The 20,292-nt window shown below is 44.1% G+C and overlaps 1 protein-coding gene across 1 annotated transcript in view; it reads right to left on the bottom strand.

The window, feature by feature from the left end:
• The window catches only part of LOC149452762 (F-BAR domain only protein 2-like), a gene marked incomplete at its 3' end in the record, with an annotated part of 74,021 nt that extends 54,612 nt beyond the window's left edge, over positions 1–19,409 (bottom strand). Inside the window, exon 1 of the mRNA XM_089689007.1 lies at positions 19,252–19,409. Within this exon, the coding sequence (XP_089545133.1) occupies positions 19,252–19,284 (33 nt within the window). The remainder of the gene's footprint in view (positions 1–19,251) is intronic.
• Between the last annotated feature and the right edge of the window lie 883 nt (positions 19,410–20,292).

Below are 20,292 nucleotides of genomic sequence, written 5' to 3'. Positions count from 1 at the left end.
AAATTTAGCCAGTACCCCCTGAACCAGTCAAATTTCAGTGTATTGCCAGCTTTAGTCTGGATGTGCAAGAAATTATAGCCAGCTTATATCAAGAGAGATAAAAGCATTTTTGCTAGTTGCACAAAAATGCATCTGATTTATTTACTTTTTTTAATGAATACCTAAATAAAGCGGCTCTTACAATCCAGAGTTCAGTTTTAATGAACTCCTCTTCTCCTCACTATCAACTTTACATTTTAATCTGCTGCAAGCTACACTTTCAGTAAAGCTTGGAACAAAGCAATCACAAATATGATGTATCCTAATGACATTGGGCAGGAGACAAAGCCTGTATTCCACAAAGCAGAATCGATTTTTCCAATGGAAATGACACATGGCAAAATGTGATATACCAGTTTCCTATTTTAGAATTACACCTCCACCTCCTTGTAAGACCAGATGTGTATCATCACATACAGTAAGCATGACCATTTATAGATTTCATGTGAGGTGCATTAATGAAATGAGAGCAACTAATAGGATATTGTATTTGGTCTTTTAGGCTGCGTTATAGAAAATAAGCCATTGAACTGTGTTTGGCTGGTATGGGTAACTACCTTTGTTTCCTATTTACATATATCCATCCTTATGTGTACGCTTTCTACATGGATGCTTATTAGGAATATATTTTAAGGCTAGATTCACATCCAACTGCTAAGGTGATGCTTGTTAAAAGCACACATATTGAACCCTAAAGTGATTGTAAACCTTCATGTTTTTTTTGTTTAATAATAAAAGTTATACTTAAATACCTAGTGGAATGATTTTGAACAAAGCAGCCTCTTCTGGGATCCCATGCAGCTTCCTATGGGGGCATTCATGAAGGCTTGATCCAGAGACACACTGTCTGCGTCTAGACACCGCAGATCGGACCCACCCCCATCACAGAATTTGACTGTTAGCAGCAGGAGCCAAAGGATCCCACTGCTATCAATCTCCCCTGTGAGGAGAGAGTGCAGTGAAAACTGCTGCGCTCAGGCACAGTGCTGGATTGAGATCAGGCTCAGGTAAGTATGGGGGAGATGGGGGGGGGAATCACCTGCACAGAAATTTCTCTTACCTTAATGCAGGGGATGCAATTCAAAATGAATAAGCTGGCACACACCACAACAGTCCAGCGGTATGTGCTGAACATATGGTTAGGTTACATGGTTAGTCTGGCTGAAAAAAGACAAAAGTCCATCTAGCTCAACAACAACAAAAAAAAGGTTATCATACTATACCCACAGCTGATCCAGAAGAAGGCAAAAAACCCAGCAAAGCATGATCCAATTTGCTCCTGTAGGGGGAAAAAATCCTTCCTGATCCCCCTGAGAGGCAATCGGATATTCCCTGGATCAACTTTACCTATAAATGTTAGTATCCAGTTATATTCTGTGTATCTAAGAAAGAATCCAGGCCTTTTTTAAAGAAGTCCACTGAGCTGGCCAGAACCAACTCTTGAGGGAGTCTATTCCACATTACCACAGCTCTTACTGTGAAGAAACCTTTCTGTGTTTGGAGATTAAATTTCTTTTCCTCCAGACATACTGTAAAGAATGCCCCCTTGTCCTCTGTGATGACCTCAGGGTGAATAGTTCTACACCGAGTTCACTATATGAACCACTGATGTATTTATACATGTTGATCATATCCCCCCTTAATCTCCTCTTCTCAAGAGAGAATAAATTCAGTTCCTCTAGTCTTTCCTCATAGCTGAGCTCCTCCATGCCTCTTAACAGTTTGGTGGCCCTTCTCTGTACTTTCTCCAGTTCCCCAATGTTCTATTTGTGAATTGGTGCCCAAAACTGAGCTGCATATTCCAGGTGCATTGTGGTACCATCCAGAATAAATGGCACTGCATCACAGGTAGTTTGCGGTATCTACTGTTGTTGTAACATGCTTGTTCCCAGAATGCATGAAGCATTAGAAAACGTGTACTCTGCCGAAGCTTCCCTGCAGCACATACTCCTTTCCCCTTCCCTTGCCAACTACTGAATTCAGCCACCAGGTGTAAGGAAATGAAGCTCTGTATGTGTCCCAGTCACTCTAGTCAGAGCTTACAAAAAACTGAGGACTGTCTGCCCCCACGTGTCAACACTGGCCCAATCACCAAGCACCAGTGCTGTCATATAAGAGGATGCAAAATAAGTCACAGGTTCCTCCATTACTCAAAGTAATGGGAATTTTCTTTGTCCCCAGTGGCTGGAAGAAGTGGTGTAGAGAAGGATGAAAAGCATGTGCTGCTAGGAAGTGGGATATTAAAGGAGTAGAACCAAAGGTCTTTTGACCATACTTCTCCTGGGATCACAGGTGTGATGCGCTCCTGTGACCCAGATTCAGCCGACGGCAGGCTAATCAGCTGACATCACTCAGCCGGTCCAGACTCTGGGGAGAACCCGACTTTAATGTTGGGATCCACCCAGATACCTGAACTGGCAGCTTGCTCAGCCTTTCAGTGCGCCACTGAAAGGCCTAAGAGAGCCACTCCCACCCCCTCCACATCCCATCGCTCCAGTGAGCTCAGGAAGGGCAGAGCAGAGAGCCAATGAGTGACAGTTGCCACTCTGTGCTCAGAGCAGACCTGAGAACTGGGCCATCGGAGGTCTTTGATTGCTCAGTTCTTTGCCGGCAGGGGGCAGATGCAGCATTGGAATGATTCTGCATCCACCTAGGCGAGTATGTTTGGGTTTTTTTCTCATATCCTGTATGTTTTTAAAGCGAGGCTGTTGTCTTCCCTGCATTGGTTGACTACTTTTCTCAGCAGATTGTTTGATTACAACACTGGGAGGAATCAAGTGACTACAGCAGGCCGAATCTGCACTCAGGAAATGACTGGAATCCATGTGTACATTCAAACAGCAGCACATGGGTCTCTGAAGTTTGCCATATCCCTGCAATGCATTTAACTGACCAGGACAGAATTCTTCTTTCCTCATCAAAAATGGAGATTCACTTCAAAATATATCCAGAGGAAGTAAACAAGCGGAAATCTATGAAAAAAGTCAAAATTCAACTTGTTCTCGGTTATGGACTCAAAAAGGTATAAAACACAGAATTCAAAAAACAGCCAAGAAACTAGTATTTTTGGAAGGAAATAAGGGATGGAAGAGGCCATATCTCTCATGACAGGTTTCCTTAAATGGCATTCAAAAGGGCAGACTGCAGACATGCCGCTACATTCCTTTACATCTCATCAAACTAAGTGCAAGTTCTTTTGTTCAGGTCTGTTAGTGAGGGAAACGTCTGCCACTGTCACATATCCTGTAACCTTATCCCACCAGTTCACTGGCGAAAGTCAATAAGAGTGAGGTGCTCTGCCAGGACAAATTGTTTACCAGTGACATAAGCCATACGGGAATCACAGTACACAATGTAAAGCCATTACCAAGTCCCTATGCAAAATAGTTTTCTTTCTTAAAGACTACAATAATCTCATACAAATATATGAAGTACCTGGAGCAAAAGCCTGTATTTTTCAATAATTACCATCTCTGGGTAGAAGACCAAAAAAGTGAGACACCAGCAAATAAAATGAGCTTTTATTCTGTGATTTCTTTTCAGAAGTTGAACCAGGTTGATGAGAATGTTGCATATTTGTGTTTTCTTTATGTGGTCTAGTTGTAGATGCATTTTACAAGCATTTTCCATGGGTTACCATTATTCCCTATGGAAACATCCACCAAAGACAGAGCAAGCAGGATTTTAACACTGATAAGGCCTCATAGTGCTGACATTGGAAGCAGCAATTTGTGTTTTTTTACTGTCAGAACATTTTTTTCTTTTACCCCTGGATCACATATGTGCAGCTCGCGTGGGCACAAAGAGCCCATTCATTTGAATGGACTCCCGTGCCCCAGGACACGCAGGGAAGAAGTCCCTGAACTACCTGGGAAATTGCAGCGTGCATGGGAACCAAGGTTCCCAGTATGGTTGTGCTTTCCAGTGCAGGCGGTGTGCCATTAAAATTAATCGCACCCGCCTGCGGGTCTCGCATTCCTCTGTGTGGGTGGTGCAGCTGCAGGTATTTGTGCAGGTCCCACAGCGGCACCACCCGCACAGATGTGAACCAAGGGTTGAGGATGGAGGATAATTATACAATCCAACAAAATCAAAAATAGGGAGTGCAACAATCTGAATACAGCAGGATACAATTACATAACAAAGACAAAAGGATTACCCAGAGGCCGCCAGGCAATAGTGCAAGTTCCTGAGGAAGTCACTATGAGGGTTCAGGAGAAAGTGGAAGTTGGACCGGAGAAATCATTGGACAGGGTGTTCAAGTTATGAATTATAAAGTCAGAGCAAAGCTTTGCAGAATCATTTTCTTGGCTAAAATTGGAATAGTATCAAAAGACTCACCTATTTGTCTTACGCTCAAGTGTGAATGAGAACTATGTGTGAAGCCCGCCATAATAGTCACTGCTGAAGGTGAGGGAGCCGAGTTACAAAGAGAAAGTGAAAGTAAAACCAAGAAACATCAGCTCCAATTTGAGTATAAAATTCTCCAGCGTGGCTGCAGCTATGGAGGTCAGTGAGGTGGTGACTGGCATATTTTGAAACGTGAACACTTGTCACCAAAATGGCACTTAAAGGATAAGTTCACCTTTTAGACAAAAATAATAAATGCACATTTTTTGCAGGTATTTATTTTTTTAATGCATTTATTATTTTTGTCTACAGGAGCCTGGAAAGCATTGCACCAGGTATCAGTAGATCGCTGATGCCATGCAGGTCTCCTGCAAACCTGTCTAAATATCTGCTTGGTGTACGGGATGTACAAGCAAGAAAATATTCTGACAGGTAGCTTAAATGAACTACCATGGCTCTCCACAGCGCTGTGGTAATTCATTAAAAAATACAAGCCCACAGCCAATAAGGCTGTCGGGACTTGCGGTTCATTCACGAATGTCCGGGAACGAATGACATGAGCATGTGGGCAGAGTCCCGCAAGCCCATGCCGTTTTCAAATTTCACAGATCGTACAGGGAGAGTTATCCTCATACTATCTCTCAGAGGGAGGGGTGGCGGCGGGCGACAGCTGCAGCTATGGGAACATGTTACATGTTCCACCCTAAATACGGGTGGAACATGTCACATGTTCCCAAAGGTGAACTTATCGTTCAAACAATTAGTTTCTAGGTGCTCCATTCACTCCACAATGCTGTAGAGAAGTGCTGTGCAGTGCAGAAAGATGCAGACCTGCTGCATTTTTGCACAAGGAACTGGATGGCACCACAGGTCACTGTACTACAGACACCCAGCATAATGGGTAGCAGCCCCTGTGCTAAAACGAACCATTTTAGTATGCGACTAGGGTGAAATGGCCCTAATATTCATTTACTGCTTGTTAAGAAAACACTATTTCTTGAATGACTACAGCCTAACAGGCCAACTTCATACCAAGTCACAGATACCAAGGACAGCCTATGCCCATATCCACCATTTTCTTTTGAAGCTTAGCCTTTCTGTACTCAAGGTCTATGAAAGTCTAATTCTATATTTCTTCCTGTATTAAAGGAGGGCAATATGTATGCTCAAACCACTAGAGATCCTCTTTAAAGTGAGCATATGGGAAAAACTAAACAGATATAGCAGACTGCAGGCAGCATAGGCCTTTCATTATATTATCTGTTGTTACTCCACAGCATGGAAGCATCTCCAAAAATGCACTTTTTTTTTTGTCTGTACTTGCATAGGCACACAACCCATGGGTCCTCTTCCTCCACCCAATAATAAGCAGCACATATTAAGTGATGTCCTGACCTGTAGTTGGCAAGGCTGTGCTGTTCTACAGGCATTAGCTACTTAGCCATGACTTTAACTCCCATCAGAAATTTCTGTCATGTACCAAAATTCTGAGGTACACAAGAGACACCTGTCAGAAGAGCTGCAATTTTTTTAACCCACTGCACATACAGTCAGGTCCATAAATATTGGGACATCGACACAATTCTAACATTTTTGGCTCTATACACCACCACAATGGATTTGAAATGAAACAAACAAGATGTGCTTTAACTGCACACTGTCAGCTTTAATTTGAGGGTATTTACATCCAAATCAGGTGAACAGTGTAGGAATTACAACAGTTTGCATATGTGCCTCCCACTTGTTAAAGGACCAAAAGTAATGGGACAATTGGCTTCTCAACTGTTCCATGGCCAGGTGTGTGTTATTCCCTCATTATCTCAATTACAATGAGCAGATAAAAGGTCCAGAGTTCATTTCAGGTGTGCTATTTGCATTTGGAATCTGTTGCTGCCAACTCTCAAGATGAGATCCAAAGAGCTGTCACCATCAGTGAAGCAAGCCATCATTAGGCTGAAAAAACAAAACAAACCCATCAGAGAGATAGCAAAAACATTAGGCGTGGCCAAAACAACTGTTTGGAACATTCTTAAAAAGAAGGAACGCACCGGTGAGCTCAGCAACACCAAAAGACCCGGAAGACCACGGAAAACAACTGTGGTGGATGACCGAAGAATTCTTTCCCTGGTGAAGAAAAACACCCTTCACAACAGTTGGCCAGATCAAGAACACTCTCCAGGAGGTAGGTGTATGTGTGTCAAAGTCAACAATCAAGAGAAGACTTCACCAGAGTGAATACAGAGGGTTCACCACAAGATGTAAACCATTGGTGAGCCTCCAAAACAGGAAGGCCAGATTAGAGTTTGCCAAACGACATCTAAAAAAGCCTTCACAGTTCTGGAACAACATCCTATGGACAGATGAGACCAAGATCAACTTGTACCAGAGTGATGGGAAGAGAAGAGTATGGAGAAGGAAAGGAACTGCTCATGATCCTAAGCATACCACCTCATCAGTGAAGCATGGTGGTGGTAGTGTCATGGCGTGGGCATGTATGGCTGCCAATGGAACTGGTTCTCTTGTATTTATTGATGATGTGACTGCTGACAAAAGCAGCAGGATGAATTCTGAAGTGTTTCGGGCAATATTATCTGCTCATATTCAGCCAAATGCTTCAGAACTCATTGGACGCCGCTTCACAGTGCAGATGGACAATGACCCAAAGCATACTGCAAAAGCAACCAAAGAGATTTTTAAGGGAAAGAAGTGGAATGTTATGCAATGGCCAAGTCAATCACCTGACCTGAATCCGATTGAGCATGCATTTCACTTGCTGAAGACAAAACTGAAGGGAAAATGCCCCAAGAACAAGCAGGAACTGAAGACAGTTGCAGTAGAGGCCTGGCAGAGCATCACCAGGGATGAAACCCAGCGTCTGGTGATGTCTATGCATTCCAGACTTCAGGCTGTAATTGACTGCAAAGGATTTGCAACCAAGTATTAAAAAGTGAAAGTTTGATTTATGATTATTATTCTGTCCCATTACTTTTGGTCCCTTAACAAGTGGGAGGCACATATGCAAACTGTTGTAATTCCTACACCGTTCACCTGATTTGGATGTAAATACCCTCAAATTAAAGCTGACAGTCTGCAGTTAAAGCACATCTTGTTTGTTTCATTTCAAATCCATTGTGGTGGTGTATAGAGCCAAAAATGTTAGAATTGTGTCAATGTCCCAATATTTATGGACCTGACTGTATTTATTCTCCACCTGTGTCAACAGATATCTCGTGAATTTTTAAAAATCTGCTTGGCACTGGCTCCAAGTCTTGTGCAAGCTCCCCGCTATCACATGACAGCAACAGCACGAGTGCCCATTCTGTAGCCATATCTGCAGATCTAAGTACTAAACATGAGGAACAGAGAAACCCCTAGGGAAAGGTTTCTGCCCTGGCCTTCAAAAGCAATTGCAGGATTCTACACATTGTATGTCAGTTTCTGCTTGTTACAAAGATGTCTTTTATTTTTTTGTTCTGCCTCCACAGATACTCAGCAACTAACCCAAACTACATAATAAATTCTATTAGGTATCCGATCTGCTCATACACTGCCTGCCTACCATCAATTAGACCTGGTATGGCAATAATGATCCCTTTAACAAAATCCCAATGATACTATTTACATTAAAAGATAAGTTCAACTTTTATTTAAAAATAATAATATAATAAATGCACCTCTTTTTACAGGTAAAAAAAATTAGCTTTTATCATTTTTTTTTACACTGGCGCATGTAAAGCACTGCACCTGCAATCAGCAGATTGTGGGTGCAATGTCAGGCTCCTGCAGACTAACAGTACAATGTCTGCCTGTACCTCCCATACAGACAGGCAGTTACTAAATTGCAGAAAGAATCAAGGAACTACAAGAGTGCTCACTAGAGAACTACAAGCCGTCAGCTGCACCAGTTGACAATACTTGTAGTTCATTCAGTCACGGAACTCTGCGATTGAATGACTTACCCATGTGGGCGGAGCTCCACATGGCTGTGCTGTTTTTAAATTGTGACAGTGAGTGCGGGAAGAAGATCGTGCGCCCACTGTGACAGCGAGGAGGGATCAGAAGCATAGGAGGCAGGAGCTGGAAAATGTTACATGCTCAACCCTAAATACAAGTGCAACATATGACATGTTACAAAGGTGAACTAATCCTTTAACGTGTTACAAAACCCACAACGGTAAAATCAGTCTGTATGTGCAGTAAAGCATGCCTGTTATACTCACTGTGGAACCTAAGGGGATAATCCTCTGCATTGTGTAAAAAGGCAGTTTGATCCTGACTTCTCTGCTCCTCTTGCTCAAATGTCCACATTTTATCTCCTGATAAGACAGACTGAACCGTAGCCATTCTGCACATGTAGTTTAGTGTGTATTGCTAGAGAGGTTTTTTTTTTTTTTCTTGGGAGAGTGCATGTGATCAGCACAGGGCCAATCAGCACAGGGCCAATCAGCACTGTGCAGACAGAGGTCAGGGGTTTTGCATCCTCCTAGAACAGAAAGAAAACTCCTCCTACAAGCTTTAACCAGTGCTCTGCTGAACACTGATATAAGTTACAAGACTGCTCTAACTGCTGATGAGAAAAGGTATTTAGCAGTTTATATTTACTAAAATAATTGCACTTCCATGTTCTGTGTACTCATTTTTCCTATTCAGTGCCAACCAAAGATCTTCTTCCATTATGCAGTGCTTGGGCCTGAGCGGCCAATTGCCAAGCTCAAAGATGGACATGTGAAGGAGGAGTTGAAGCTTACACAGAGTTAAGGTTCAGCGAACTAACAAAGGAAAGGGGTGGCGGGGGATCGCAGAGTAGATGAGTCTCTTTAAAGTGATTGTAAAGTTTTGGGTTTTTTTTAAATACCAAACATGTTATACTTACCTGCTCTGGGCAGAGTAGCCCCGATCCTCCTCTTTTGGTGTCCCCAGTCAGCGCTCCTGGCTCCTCCTCTTCTCTGTGTTCCACCATAGGAAGATTCCTATTGTGGCACACCTGCAGGTTCAATTCAGAGCCAAGGTTCCTGAGAGTGGAGAGAGCCGCCACTGCACTGGATTAAATAAGGACTTGTGAGGACAAGTGAGGGAATGCATTCAAAGGAGATGTACAGCCAAAGCTCTTTTGGCCATACTTCTCCTGTGGATCACAGGAGTGCAGTTCGTTCTGCACTCCAGTGATCCGTTTTCAGCTGACAGGGGGCCGAAACCCACTGGGACCCCTGAGTGATGTCACTCAGCCGGTCCAGACTGAGTCGGGATTCACCCCAGAGTCTGGAGTGGCACCTGGCTCAGCCTCTCAGCAAGCCACTCCTCACTAGAGAGCTGGGGGGGGGGGGGGGCAGAAAAGACTGTCAGTCAACACTTCCAATGCACAATGGCTGTGAGAACTCAGCGGTCATGTGATCGCTGAGTTCTCACACTGATGTGGTGCAGAATTTGCAGCGTTTTCTGTGCAAATTCCGCACCGCACCAGAATCTCATCCCGTTCATGTGAACCACTGCAGGTGTGTATTTTAACAACACCCTGCAATCAGTCTGCAAAACGCAGTGCAATGTGCGGAATCGGATTGCATAGGTGAGAATACCCATGCGATCTGATTCTAGTGCGGACAAAGAAAAGGATCCTGCACCTTTTTAGTGCGGGTGCAGTTCGATTTGAGTCTTACAAAATGTATGGCTCCAATCGCACCGCACACAAATCGCACGTGATTTGCACAGGAATGTGTTGTGGTTCCTGTGCGAATCACATGCGATACAACGCACCGCATATATTTGTGAACCCAGCCTTAGAGCTGGCAGGGGACCGATGCTGCACCCACCTAGGCAAGTATGATTTTTTTTTTTTTTTTTTTTTTTATAAAGGAATTCCCATACTTCTCTTTTAATGTAAAAATGTTTGAGCATTAGAATCATGTTAAAGCTGAAAACATTTATATATAGATCCAAAATATATAAATAAAAGAAACGTATATTTGTATAAAAAAAAACCATATCTCTTGTCTTCGGATAATAAAGCAAAACTGTAAACAAGTTATATTCAGAGATGTAAACAGATTAGCTCTAAATACAGCACAGTGTGCCCAATCAGCGACTGGTAGAAACATGAAATGTATAAAACACTTGTACTACAGTAACAGTACATTTAAGAGAGCACCTGGGGGAACCCACACAAATTTGGGGGAGGCATACTAAACACAATATGGTGCTTCTCAGTGGAACTGTACCAGAGCACACCACTGAATTCTAGGAGTGCAGGGGGAGGGGACATTTTTAAGACAAATTAGGTTTAGCATGGAATTCGGCTAGTTTTAAAGAGACACTTCATCAAAGCTATCCTTTAAAGCATTAAGCAGCAATTGACATTGGACACAATCCCTCTTGGTGATTGTTTTAGGGCCAGTTCACACCACAAAAACACAGTCCAGATGTGTTACAGATAGGCTTCTGCATGTGCGTGTACATGCATATTTGATGCATTCCATTGCGTTTTTTAAAATGCGTTTCTCCCCCTATTTTATGACAAGGGAAATCGCATTATTTTCGATGGGACTCAACATAATGCGACTTTGGAAAAGGTTATCTCAGAAGTTGCATCAGCGAAGCTATGCAATTTCTTAAAGGACTTTGATAGAAGAGTGTTTTCTTTTCTTTAACCCTTACCTCTCCTCCTTGGTCATCCTTGCTGCCTTTAAAAACCCCTCCCATACACATTCCATTCACAACTGAGCGTTAACAGAAATGTGCATTCTCGCTCACTTCTTTCCGCATCACTTGAATGGACTTCCCGTCAAGCGTCCTAAAGTAGCTTAAGAAGCTTCTCATGAGGAGTGTCGTGCGTTTTGGCATATTTGTAGCATGTTTTGTCACATGGCAAAAACACACGCCTACTAGTGGGGTGTCACTACAACCAAGTTTCATTCACATCTGCATGTTTCCAGCAACGTGCTGCAAATGCATGTTGCGCTTGTGTTGCCATTTAGGCTGCATTCACATCTTTATATTTCCGAATGCATGGCAACCTGCACAGAATGGCATGGCAAACTCACATCGCTCTATGTCAGACAGCACAGCTAGGTTGGTGACCTGCATTTTCTCTACTGCAGGTCAAGGATAGGGGCAATTAAAAATTAAAAAGTACACGTATCCTTTTTGCTTCTCTTTCCTGACCTTATCTAACACTGCCTTAAAGGAGAAGCATGGCCAAAGCTCTTTTAGTACTTCTACTGTGGGTCACTGGATTGCACTTAGTTCTGCACTCCTGTGACCCATATTTACACCACGTTCCAAATTATTATGCAAATTCTATTTAAGTGTCACAAAGATTAAATATTTTGTTTTTCAGTTTAACTCATGGATGGCATTGTGTGTCAGGGCTCTTTTGATCACTGAAAACAATCTCGGACACCTGTGATAATTAGATTGGCAGGTGAGCCCAATTTAAGGAAAAAATACTAAAGGAGGGTGTTCCACATTATTAAGCAGAGCGCCATTTTCAAGCAATATGGGGAAGAAAAAGGATCTCTCTGCTGCCGAAAAGAGTGAAATAGTTCAATGCCTTGGACGAGGTATGAAAACATTAGATATTTCACGAAAACTTAAGCGTGATCATCGCACTATTAAGAGATTTGTGGCTGATTCAGAGCACAGACGGGTTTGTGCAGATAAAGGCACATTGAGGAAGATTTCTGCCAGATCCAGGCATCGGATCAAGAGAGCAGCTGCTAAAATACCATTACATAGCAGCAAACAGATATTTGAAGCTGCTGGTGCCTCTGGAGTCCCACGGACATCAAGGTGTAGAGTCCTCCAGAGTCTTGTAACTGTGCATAAACCTTCTATTTGGCCACCACTAACCAATGCTCACAAGCGGAAACGGCTGCATTGGGCAGAAAAATACATGAAGACTAATTTTCAAACAGTCCTGTTCACTGATGAGTGCCGTGCAACCCTGGATGGTCCAGATGGATAGAGTAGTGGATGGTTGGTGGACGGCCAACCTGTTCCAACAAGGCTGCGACGTCAGCAAGGCGGTGGTGGAGTCATGTTTTGGGCCAGAATCATGGGAACAGAGCTGGTCGGCCCCTTTAGGGTCCCCAAAGGTGTAAAAATGACCTCTGCAAAATATGTGGAGTTTATGACTGACCACTTTCTTCCCTGGTACAGAAGGAAGAACTATGCTTTCCGTAATAAAATCATCTTCATGCATGACAATGCACCATCTCATGCTGCAAAGAATACCTCTGCATCAATGGCTGTTATGGGGATAAAAGGAGAGAAAGTCATGGTGTGGCCTCCATCCTCCCCTGACCTCAATCCTATTGAGGACCTTTGGAGCATCCTCAAGCAAAAGATCTATGAGGGTGGGAGGCAGTTTACATCCAAACAGCAGCTCTGGGAGGCTATTCTGACATCTTGCAAACAAATTCAAGCAGAAACTGTCCAAAAACTCACAAGTTCAATGGATGCAAGACGTGTGAAGCTGCTATCAAATAAGGGGTCCTATGTTACAATGTAACGTGACCTGTTAAAATGTTTAAAAAGTTAAAATGTTGTTAAAAGTTTGATTGAAATAGCTTTTGATTTCAGTAAATATGCTGCAAACACAACAAATGACAATTTTCAGTTCTTTACAACCTATAAAGTGTTTTGAAACACTTTGCGTAATAATTTGGAACAGTGCATTGTAAGTGTTTTATGTTTAACAAAATACTGTTATCATTATTGTTATCAATAATATGTGAATTGTACTCTTAATAGTTGATAACATGAGAATTATGCTGACTGTTATTTACATCAATTATTTAGGTGAGAAAAATATCATTTGCATAATCATTTGGAACAGGGTGTAGCTGTCTGCTGACGTCACAGAGCCAGTCCAGGCTCTGCAGGGATCCCAACAATAATATCGGGATCTGCCCAGATGTCTGATTCTAATGCTGCTATCCGCCCAGATGCCTGACAATGTCTACCAAGATGTCTGACCGGCAGCTGACTCAGCCTCTTAGCGAGCCACTGAGAGCCTGAGCCTCACGCCCCTCCACAGCCCAGGGCTTCAGTCTGCTCTGGTGGGGCAGAGCAGAGAGACGGTGACTGACAGTCACCAGCTCTCTGCTCAGTGAAGACCAAGAACTGAGCAATCAGCAGTCTTTGTTCACACAGTTCTCAGTGGAGGTGGGGGACAGCCGCAGCATTGGATCGATGCTGCAGCCAACTAAGCGAGTATAAACTGCACTTCTTTTAAGCCACCTATACATGGATCGAAATTTGGCCAGATCAACAGGGACCAGACGAATTTCAATCCATGTACAGTATGGGCTAGCTGGTTGCACACAAGTCTATCAACCAGCCTGTTTTTACTGAATGATCAGTGCTACCAGCTATAGCTAGCAACACTGATCGTTGTATTCTGATAGCAGTGAAGGCTCCCCAATGTGAGAATACAGCGGGAGTGATTCCCCCATCCAAATCGAATGTGTGGATAAAGGAATCAGTTTGTTTCTTTTCATTCAACCTGCTGGTTCAACAAAAAAAAATTAATCATGTATGGCCTGTCTTAAGTGCCTTTTATCAACCTTTTAGTAAAGCAGAAACGTGTCCAAAATCTGAAAACTTGCATGCTTCTCTTGAGCAGCTAATGGCCAGCCTGACCGACCAACTAACAAACCAGGTATGAAAATGTCATGTAAAAAAAAATAAAAGTTATTGTACTGCTGGGGCCTCTTACGGAGTTATTCTGAGGTGAACTGGTGATCAGAATTCCTCTGAAACTGTCAGAAATAAAAGTGCCACTGGGTAAATATCGGTGATCTACTGTATATGGCAAAGGGATCAGAACACCTCATCTCTAAGCATGCAATCAAATAAAACATGACATATTAATTATTGCAATCACTGACATCTGCAACTGCTTTAAAATGCAATGTCACAGGTAAGCGTCAGCTATGTAATCTCATGATGCTGAACACCCCTAAATGCTTTGCTGAGTAATGCGTTCAAAGGAATGTCACTGCAACATATTTAGTGGCTCATTCCATAAGGCTAGGTTCAAACCTATGCAGTTTACATTTGATCCTTTTCTGCAGTCCGTTTTGCGATGCGTTTTTTGCATTTTTTCCGCGTTTTGCGTTTTTTAACTTATTGCTAAGCAGATTAAAACACGGCCACTACGTGCTTTTCTGCAGCATCTCCATTAAAGTCTATAGAACCAAAACGCAACATATTGCGTTTAAAAAAAGTCCCAGACCATTTCCAAAAAACGCACCGGGTGAAACCGCGGAGATGTGAACCTGTCCCATAGGAAATCATGTTAGATGGACTGCTGTGCGTTTCCGCAAAACGCAGCGGAAAAATGCATAGTTGTGAACCTAGACTTAGGCAGTGTAAAAATCTACAAATAAAAACAAAGTGTGTTTCCACAGATTTCAGGTCACTGACGTAAGCTGAATTCTTATTGGCTACCATGCTTTAATGGACTTTGCCTTGTTGCCTAAGCCTTTAATGGTGTTAATTTGCACAGCTGAGCAAGGCTGCTGTCAAACTGGGTCTCTATGAAGGGCATGGGAATATCTCAGGTATCGGCTATGCAGGGTTATTCCCCAACACTGCAGTCCTGCTGTCATTATCCTTTTAAGCACAGACAGCTTACCGGATATGTTCTGTGTACGCGTTCCAAGTTAAAAGCCTATCACAAGGCAGCAAATATGTATGGAGTATGTATGCACATTCCATCCACCACCAGATGTGTGAGTACAACACACCCAGAACACACAGAATTACTCATCAACCCAACAGGTTAAACAATGCATAAATGTACGCAGACACTAAAGGATATAAAGATAAAAATAGCAACTACATGAAACAGGTTTGGTGTATTGATTGCCAAGCAATATAAAGATGTGGATCTGCCATACAAAGAAAACGTGGCAGCTGGAGACCAACCCAGTGTAGAAGACCTACAAGCCTCTGCATCTACATAGACCAGGTTCTGTACTTTATGGCCCCATCCACACTTGAATAGGCCCATGAAGGATCACCCGTGGGAGACTCAGCGGGGTTCTCAGCAATAAGCTGCAGGTAGGAAGCCCCACCAAAAGCAATGGAAGCCTGACATACGCCAGAGAATAGGGGACAGAAGAGACTTGGAGGTCGTGGACAACACTTTGGTAACACTGATGTAGGCCCCTGGCTGCTGTAGGGAATACAAGAATGAGCAGGCCCTGACACCAATGTCACAGTACATCTGTGTTTACACCAGTAATCACCAACCAGTGTCTCATCTACCTCTGCCAGTACTTCACAACCTCTCAGGAGTGCATGTGATTCATTATACACAACCCACACTCATGAAGACAGGGAACCCTTTATATCATGTCAGCAGCTCTACCATTAAAGTGGTTGTAAACCTCAGACATTAAATCTGAACAAGTCACATATTTCTATAATGTTTACTTGCCTCTCTTCAAAGTGTCATTTCTCTCTGCTGTCTAGTTCCTCTGTTATCAGCATGAGTCACTTCTGACATGTTTTCCTGACGCCAAGAGAAAAATGGTGACAAGGGAGGGACATTTAGCAGATTGACAGCCTCAGCTCTGGTTATTTGTGGTGTGTGAAGGGGGGGGGGGTGTGTCCCTTCAATCGAATCAGCTCTCAGAGCTCTTGTACAATGTGTAACTGCAGCTCCCCACCCTCTGCTCTTTGAGTCTGGGAAAAATACTTTTCACCTCTGAGTATTACAAGGATGCACAGGACAAATTTCTGCAGATAAACCAGTACAACTTATGTAGGAGGATTCGTTTCATCTCTGTATCACCTGAGGCCAGTCACTTCACTGGGTATATGTAAGGGTTTACAACCACTTTGAGGATCCGTTCACACCAAGTGTTGGCCGTCCCAACACACAGAAAAAGCTATTTGCTTTGAGTCCTATGTGTTCAGGTCATACCAATGCACTGTGGTGATGTGCATTGGTACAAACAGTAGGACATGCACTGCCTTTTCTCAGCATGGTGTGCGCTGAAGAAGTACACCACAACTGACTACAGTATGCGGTGAATAAAAATGAAAGAAATGTCACTTTGTGACACCAATCAATGCTGAGGATTAGTATTGCAGCCACTGACACCAGTGCTGGTGGTTATTGGTCAATAATACCAATTTGGGGCCATTAGTGCAGTCAATGACACCAATGCTGGGGGTTAGAATTGTGCCCACTGACACCAATACTAAAGATTATTATTGCACCCAATGACACCAATGCTGAGTATCATTATTGCACCCACTGACACCAAAGCTGAGCATCATTATTGCACCCATTGACACCAATGCTGGGGGTCATTATTGCTCCCAATGACACCAACACTAGAGGTGGGATTGAGCCCAATAACACCAATGCTGGGGTCATTATTGCACCCACCAATTCCAGTACTGAGAGCCTTTACTGCTCCCACTGACACCCATGCTGGAGGTAGGACAAAGGCCAATAACACCAATGCAAGGGGTTATTACAGCACCCATGCACACCAATACTGGGGGTTCTGTGTTGAGCCCACTGACACCAGCGCTGGGGGTTATTATTGTACCTGCTGACACAAATGCTGGCAGTTATTATGCCTTTTGACACCAATGCTAGTGGTCATTATTGCACTAATTGACACCGGTGTTGGGAATTATAACTGCAACCACTGACACCAATGCTGGGGGTTATTATTTCCCCTGACACCAATGCTGGAAGTTATTAGTGTGTCCCCTGACACCAATGCCGGAAGTTATTATTGTGTCCCCTGACACCAATGCCGGAAGTTATTATTGTGTCCCCTGACACCAATGCTGGGGAATATTATTGTGGTCACTGACACCAATGCGGAGGGTTATTATTGTGGTCACTGACACCAATGCTGGAGGTTATTATTGTGGTCACGGACACCAATGCTGGGGAATATTATTGTGGACACTGACACCAATGCTGGGGATTATTATTGTGGACACTGACACCAATGCTGGGAAATATTATTGTGGACACTGACACCAATGCTGGGTATTATTATTGTGGACACTGACACCAATGCTGGGGATTATTATTGTGGACACTGACACCAATGCTGGGAAATATTATTGTGGACACTGACACCAATGCTGGGTATTATTATTGTGGACACTGACACCAATGCTGGGGAATATTATTGTGGACACTGACACCAATGCTGGGGATTATTATTGTGGACACTGACACCAATGCTGGGGATTATTGTGGTCACTGACACCAATGCTGGGGATTATTATTGCGGTCACTGACACCAATGCTGGGGATTATTATTGCAGTCACTGACACCAATGCTGGGAAATATTATTGTGGACACTGACACCAATGCTGGGGATTATTATTATTGTGGACACTGACACCAATGCTGGGGATTATTATTGTGGACACTGACACCAATGCTGGGGAATATTATTGTTGTCACTGACACCAATGCTGGGGATTATTGTGGTCACTGACACCAATGCTGGGGATTATTATTGTGGACACGGACACCAATGCTGGGGAATATTATTGTGGACACTGACACCAATGCTGGGGAGTATTGTGGACACGGACACCAATGCTGGGGAATATTATTGTGGACACTGACACCAATGCTGGGGAATATTATTGTGGACACTGACACCAATGCTGGGGATTATTATTGTGGACACTGACACCAATGCTGGGGATTATTATTGTGGACACTGACACCAATGCTGGGAAATATTATTGTGGAAACTGACACCAATGCTGGGGATTATTATTGTGGACACTGACACAAAAGCTGGGGACTTCTTCTCACTTTCTCTCCAGTGAAAATACAGCAGATTATACATTTTCAGTTGCTGAGATGTCTAATTTAGCACAACGCACCTCAACACATACAATAATGTGCTGCTACTGCACAGCCTTCTCCAAGTGTTTGGGCCACACAGGAGACAATCTGTAATACAGTTTTTCAATTCCAAATTACCTCTCTGGGCGATCACAGTATGGAAGCCCTACCGGTAACGACAGGACAGGGGCCATCTAGTTAACAACAGAATAAGGGCCCTCCGGGTAATGACAGTATGGGGGCCCTCTAGTTAACAACAGAATAGGGGCCGACCGGGTAACGACAGTATGGTGGCCCCCTGGGTGATGACAGTATGGGGGCCCTTTAGTTAACAGAATAGGGGCTCTCCAGGTAATGACAGTATGGTGACCCTCCGGGTAATTACAGTATGGCGGCCCCCCTGGGTGATGACAGTATGGGGGCCCTCTAGTTAACAACAGAATAGGGGCCCTCCGGGTAATGAGAGTATGGGGACCCTTTGGGTAATGACAGTATGGCGGCCCCCCTGGGTGATGACAGTATGGGGGCCATCTAGTTAACAACAGAATAGGGGTCCTCTGGGTAATGACAGTATGGCAGCCCCTCCGGCTGACAGAACGGGGGCCCTCCTGGTGATGACAGTATAGGGGCCCTCCGGGTAATGAGAGTATGGGGACCCTTTGGGTAATGACAGTATGGTGGCCCCCCTGGGTGACGACTGTATGGAGGCCCTCTGGGTTGTGACAGTTTAGGGGCCCTTCAGGTGATCAGGGAACCCATTCCTGTGATGTAGACAATATGGTGCCATGTTGGGGCTCCTATGTTGATGTACTACAGATCCCAGCATGCCCCCAGCCAGTGTTGTGGTAGATGTTGAAGATCTGTGGGAGGAACTACAAGTGCCAGCACAGCCGGTGCAGCTGCTCCTCAGCTGTAGGGCCCCCCGGGGCCCCGTCCCAGGTGCAGCTCCCTGTCAGCCGCCCTCCAGTACTCCAGGGAAGGAGGGCCGGGCAGGAAGAGAAGACAAATCAGAGCTCACCCAGAAATTCTCCACGAAGTAGGCCATCACCATGATGCTGGCGGAGGCCGGACTCAGGCCCCCCGTGTCTTCTCCAATCCGGCCCAGTGTCCGCCGGCTCCCCGGCCCGATCCGCTCTCCCTTCTCGGCTTCTCCCCAAACCTACGGAACCAGACGGAATCCCTCCTCCCCCTCCCCGGACTGGGAGTACGCATGCGCGGCACGGCCAAGGGAGGGTCACCGACCTACAGCGCCAGCTGCTGGCTGAGTCTGGCGGTGCCGCCCATTCCTGCTGCAAACTGGGATAAACACAAGGACAGCAACTATGAGCGCCGTACTGTACTGCACCTCACTGACAGACCTACATGCAGCGTGCGGGCCTCAACCCACTACTGTGTCTGCAACAGCGTTTTAGCAACTTTATGTGCACTTTAAAGTGTAAAGGAAAAACATTTTTTCTTCATTTTGGATAGAGTAAGGGAGGGTTATCGCCCCTGTCAGGTTTTTATTTGCCATTTGTGCCCATTGGAGAGATCTCCCTTCACTTCCTGACCCATAGCCAAAACAGGAAGTGAAAGGAAATCCCTCCAAAATGACAGAATCCCAGGTTGTCACCAGAACTAGTGAAGATTTCCCCTCTATTCCTGTTCTGTTAACCCATAATTTAGGTTTCTTTTGCTTTCATTTTCAGTGATAACAGTAAACAGGACTAATATAGAGGGGGAATCTACCTAATGGGGATCCAGACAGCAATAAAAACCTGACAAGGGTTCTAATCCCTCCACTCCAAAACTAAATTTTAGGATACACAAACACCATAAACTTTCCAATTTTGGTAAAATATAAAAGATGAGGTTGCACCACGTAAAACATGTAAGTTAGCATGCCTGTAATGGCCACAAACTTCAGCAATTTCCATAGGCGATATTTTAAAAGCCCCTACTGGTCACGAGTTTAGCGTCAACTGCAAATAACAGGCTGAGACTGATTGCTCCCACGCCAGTGTGCACAGTGATTTGTAACGTGTAGCGCAAGATATGTTGTTATACATATGCAAACCCC

Source organism: Staurois parvus, unplaced genomic scaffold (assembly GCF_062004578.1).
Source record: "Staurois parvus isolate SC_StPar_1 unplaced genomic scaffold, SC_StPar_1.0 ptg000466l, whole genome shotgun sequence".
Classification (NCBI taxonomy): Eukaryota; Metazoa; Chordata; class Amphibia; order Anura; family Ranidae; genus Staurois; species Staurois parvus.
Note: the sequence above shows the minus strand (reverse complement) of the source record. Positions and strands in the feature narration are given on the sequence as shown.